Raw genomic sequence first — 5,242 nt, 5'->3', positions numbered from 1 at the left:
GAGCAATTCGAACACGCGCGGAAAATTATTACGAGACAAAACCTATAGAAACAGCACGCTAACCTATGCATACGACACGTCAAACAACGTCAAATAATTATGCAAGTTTTATAAATGGATTCTACGCGCAAAACTACATGAAAAACATATATTGCACGTCTCGATCCGACTAAAGGAAAATAAACTACGGGCATTCTAATATATCTATTTATCTGGAATTTATTAATTCCGAAAAAATTCCTAGATGGGCCGAACTATTATAATGCTATCAGGGGGAAAGGAGTGCTACCTCGGTTGGGCCGAAGGAGGCCGAAGGGGCGAGTCGGCCTGGGCCTGGCAGTGAGGCACGCGAGGCCTCGGGGGCTGGCTGCTGCTGGGCCTCGTGGGGCGCGCGGCCCACAGCGAAGGCGAAGCCCAGCTGGACAGGAGGCCTGCCTCGAGCGTCCCCGTCGTCTCCCTCTTGGAGCACGACAGGATGGGGTTCCAGCGGCGGAGGCATGGTCAACGGCGGCCGGCGACAAGGCTCCGGCGAGGGGGCTGGCCGGATCTGGCGGCGGCGGATGGATCCGGCCATGGGGAATCCATTCCCGGCGGCGGCGTGTCGAGGCGACGACGGGGCGAGGAGATCGGCGGCGCGGGATCTCGCGAGCACGGGACGGCGCGCACCTTCGAGCTATAGGGGGACCTGGGCGCGGGGGAAGCTGCAGCGGCTCGTTCCGGCAACCGGGGGACGGCCGACGGCGGGAGACGGCCGGGGACGGCGCGGCGAGCCCGGCAAGGGAGGCGGCGACCGGCGAGAGCCTCTGGCGAGGTGCTGCTCGGCACAGAGAGCCAAGGGGAGGCGCTGCTCGGTGCTAGGGCATGGGAGCACGCGCGGTGGCGGATGGGCCTGCCCGGGCCCGATCTGGACTCGGCGGGCCCGACGGGTGCGCTGAGGAGGGAGGGAGGAGAGAGAGAGTGCTTAGGGTGAGGGTTTCAGGCGCGGATCCCGAGGTGGAAGGGGGGCTGTCTAAAAATGCACACGGGGACTATTTATAGACAAATGGGGGGCTAGGTTTAGTGAAATTTTGTTCCGGATCCAACCGCGCGGTCGGATTCGGACGATTCCGAACGCGGGAACGGTTACAAGGCCGTGTAGAGGGGATATCCGAAGATGAGAGGGAGAACGAGCGGCACGAAAACGATTTATAAAACACCGACAACCGTCCGACGAATAACCGAAGACGGTGCCGCTACGGTCGACCGTTCGGGTACCAGACGGTCTCCGATCGCGACGAAATTCGACAGGCGGACTGGCTATAACTAATTACGACCGCATGCCAAGTTTCACCCTGAACAGAGAAAGTTTTACACACACTTTTAAAACAGGGTTCGAACGATGCCGCGGGCGCGTACGTGTGTGGTTGGGCTCCGAACGGGCAACGACGAGAACCGGCAACTATCAACGGATGCAAGTTTTGAAAACTGGCAGCAACGGAGATGCTGATGCAATGCAGATGATGCGAATGATGCGATGATGATGCAACAAATAAAAATACCCACACGACGAAAACGGAAAGGAAATGGGAATCTTCTGAAACGTCGGTGTCGGGCTATCACATAGAACCAGCCAGGGGCGAATGAACAGAAATGTAATTCAAGAAGCCATAGAACTTTTCACATTATTATTTTCCACGGCCATCATAATTATTCCACCCATCACCAATCTCCGATCCACTAGTACTGCTACTAAACCAGGATCCCAGACTAGAACCACATGGCAATCGCAGGATGGCCAAATGCACACACACACACGCACTATCTTCAAAGTTCAGGCCAGCCACAGCGACATCGCCTGCGCGCGCTCACTCCCAGATGCCGACCTCCATGAATCCGTCCTCGGTGGCGCAGCCTCTGAACATGCCGGTGCAGTTGAACCCGTATGCCACCTCGCCGGTGCCGGACACGGCGATGAGCCCGGCGAACCCCTCGTCGAGCCGCTCCTTGACGCAGAAGTCCACGGCCTCCTGCAGAGGCAGCCCCTTGTATTCCATCACGGCGGCCACGTCCCGCGCCAGCGTGGAGCGGATGATGGCCTCGCCCTCGCCCGTGCACGACACGGCGCAGTGCCCGCACGCGTAGGTGCCAGCGCCGATGAGCGGCGAGTCGCCGATGCGGCCCGTCATCTTGTTCATGAGCCCGCCCGTGGAGGTGGCCGCCGCCGTGAAGCCGTTACAGTCCACCACGGCGCACCCCACCGTCTCCGGCGCGTAGATGCTGATGGGCAGCCCGTTCATCACCATGCCGTTGTTGTTGTGGTTCTCGGTCGCCGCCGCCTGCGCGCTGCAGGTGTCGGCCCCGGCGAGCGGGATGCGGTAGTCGAAGAGGATGCTGTTGGCCTCCTTGGCGAGCTTGAGCATGCCCACGTTCTCCTCCGTGATGAAGTAGCTGTTGTCCACAACCTCAAGACCCTGCCAACACCAAAGTTTGAAACCAAATCAGATAAACACTATCTAATGACAAAACTGATTTTTAATCCCGATTAACTCTGGATGCAAATAAAGATCGCGTGGCAAAGTATGTGACCACGAGATGTGCAGGGAAAGCACTAGGAGGATTCTGTAGGAATCACGGAATCGGATCCAGTTGCTGTCGCTAGATGGTCAGGGTGGGTGGACCATGTACGTACGGACCAAGGAATAGTCGGACGGGAAACAAGTGGCGGGAGGGAGCACGAGATCCGGCCGGGATTCCATGCCATGGCTGCCAACCACACGACACGAGTGGTGCACAAAACAGAGGAGCACAGCGGCTCACAGTAGCCATCCTAGGTTAATGGATCTGGCAAGACACTCCCATTTGACACTACTTGCTTCGTCATCTATTTGCTCTGTTTAATTATAATACAGTAGTATAATACTCCCTCCGTTCCTAAATATAAGTCTTTTAAGAGACTTCACTAGTAAACTACATGCAGAACAAAATGAGTGAATGTATAATTCAAAGTATGTCTATATACATCCGTATGTAGTTTCCTAATGAAACCTTTAAAAAGACTTATATTTAGGAACGGAGGGAGTAAAAAAGAGTGCTGGCAGCCACAGGAAAGGAAATCGGGCACATGCATCGGCATCGAACCATTTTTATTTCATGCATGCGTGCGACAAGGAGGATTCCTTTGTTTGGCTGCTAGATAGCTGCACGATTTTGACTAGAAAACCATAATGCTTAGTGGAATTTTAGTAATAGCAGAGGACAAGTTTAAGTTGGGAGTGGCATGGAAATATCGAAGGGAGGTCGCCCACAAATAGTGGCGAGAGTTGAAAAAGATGCGTGCTTGGTTAGTTTGGTGAGTGCGAGGCGGCTGTTGTCACCACGAGACCCATGTTTTCTCTTCACTTTTTGCATCTTTTCTTAGCCTCTTGGTCCCATACTCAAGATGAAAAAACATATGTATCCAGGTAAAAAAAAGAAACATCTATATCGCATGCTGTTACTAAGTTTTTTTAACCACGTCATTCGTGTTCATTTTGCACTGGACCCACTTTAACTTCACCGCGCACTTAGCAAGAAATTACTACCTACTAATCGGCGGCTGTGGTAGTTGGTAAAACAACGACACGCACATGACCACCAACAGCACAGCGGTAGACAGACTACGTTGATGTGGCTTTCAGCTGGATATGAAATCAACTCGTACTACTACGTCTTGGTCCACAAATTTCTCCAAAGACCAGGGGACGAATGGGAAACGCGCACGTGTATTTTCTTAACTTGCTGTATTTTCCGAGAGGGCACGAAACGGTAGCTAGATAATCATGTACAATTAGCCATATATATGCATGCATGCATGCCTGGCAGGTTTACCCAAACGAAGATCCGTGGCGTGTCTGGAAGGAACGGAATTTCCCTTTCCCGTGCAAGCTAGCTGCATGCAGCTGTGCACCCATGGTGTACCGCACTCATGGGGAAATTGCGGCTGCACGCCATACTACTCCGTCCGTTCCGTCACGTGAACTTTCAAATTAAAAAATGTTATTAATTACCGTACCGATATGTGCTGATTAGACCGCCATGCAGCGGGGTTGCATTTTTTTGGTAGCAGGAACCGGAATTGACGGAGGTAAACCGGGAAGGAAGGTTGATTAATCAGGATTCGGAAAAGATCGCGCCGCGAGTTAATTGACGGATTCATTACCTGGTCGCGGGCGAAATCCTCGGCGCCGTCGAAGGCGAGGTAGGAGTGCGGGGACTTGTCCATGACGCGGCGGGCGAGGGAGACGGGGTTACGGACGGTGGAGACGCCGGAGACGGCGCCGCAGCGGCGGCCGCGGCCGTCCATGATGCTGGCCTCCATCTCGACGGTGCCGGCGCGGGTGAGCGCCGAGCCGCGGCCCGAGTTGAAGCAGGGGTCCGTCTCCAGCTCCCGCACCACGGCCTCCACCACGTCCAGCGCGGTGGCGCCGGCGCGCAGCAGGTCCACGCCCACCTGCAGGCACCGGGCCAGCACCCGCTTGGCCTCCTCCTGGCGGTGCTCCGGCAGGTTCGGGTCCACGCCCGCGCCGCCGTGGATGGCAATGGCCCAGCGTGCCATGCTTGCGTATGTGATGGTGGTGGTGTGCTGTGCTAGGTGGGGCTACGGCTACGTGATGCTGTGTTCTTCTTGTTGCTGTGTTGGTTGGTGTGTGTTGGAGATGAAGGATGGGAGGTGCGACGGCGGGGTATTTATAGGGGGTGGCAGTCCTCCGGACACGCGGGATTTTTGTGGGCTTGGAATCTTAGAGCATCTTCAATAGCCGTGCTTCGCGTCGCGTTTAAAAAACATGTTTGCCGCGTGCTGGTCGTCTGGTTTGGCATGTCGCGCAGCGCTGCCTCCAGCAGCAGCTTTAAAATGCAGCACGCGCTCCGCTCCAGCAGCGCGCAAAAATGCAGCGCGCGCCGCTCCAGCAACGCCCAAATATATGGCATTTGGACAAAAAATAGTTTGAAACATTCATCAAAATGCAATGAACATGTGAAATTTAACACAAACAAGTTGATGAATAAAAGTCATGCCCACAAGTTCATCCAACCAAGTTCAAAATGCAAACCAAGTTCAAAATACAAGTTCATCCAACAAAGTTGAAGACATATAACACATCAACCATCTTCCTCGTCTTCTTCCTCTTCTTCCGAAGACGATTCTTCCGCCTTCGAAGATGAATCTTCCTCCCTAACCTCATCACGCATCGCATCACGTGTAGCTCCGACGGTCTTGGCAAGA

The 5,242-nt window shown here is 54.5% G+C and overlaps 1 protein-coding gene across 1 annotated transcript; it reads right to left on the bottom strand.

Annotated features, from left to right (window-relative positions):
- Positions 1–1,632: 1,632 nt before the first annotated feature.
- On the bottom strand, positions 1,633–4,685 carry LOC123428128 (probable isoaspartyl peptidase/L-asparaginase 2). The gene is made up of 2 exons (XM_045112292.1): positions 4,178–4,685; positions 1,633–2,450 (listed from the first exon to the last, which is right to left on the bottom strand). The coding sequence occupies exons 1-2, from the start codon at positions 4,571–4,573 to the stop codon at positions 1,845–1,847; spliced, it is 1,002 nt and encodes a 333-aa protein (XP_044968227.1). The 5' UTR covers positions 4,574–4,685; the 3' UTR covers positions 1,633–1,844.
- Positions 4,686–5,242: the final 557 nt, after the last annotated feature.

This window comes from Hordeum vulgare, chromosome 2H (assembly GCF_904849725.1).
Source record: "Hordeum vulgare subsp. vulgare chromosome 2H, MorexV3_pseudomolecules_assembly, whole genome shotgun sequence".
Classification (NCBI taxonomy): Eukaryota; Viridiplantae; Streptophyta; class Magnoliopsida; order Poales; family Poaceae; genus Hordeum; species Hordeum vulgare.
This window is presented reverse-complemented; position numbering and strand designations above follow the sequence as displayed.

Excerpts from the sequence above, each read along its gene's own strand:
- LOC123428128 (XM_045112292.1), bottom strand. The coding sequence starts at position 4,573 with ATGGCACGCTGGGCCATTGCCATCCACGGCGGCGCGGGCGTGGACCCG. Across the intron at positions 2,451-4,177 it reads AGGATTTCGCCCGCGACCAG|GGTCTTGAGGTTGTGGACAA; the intron begins GTAATGAATCCG and ends TGGTGTTGGCAG.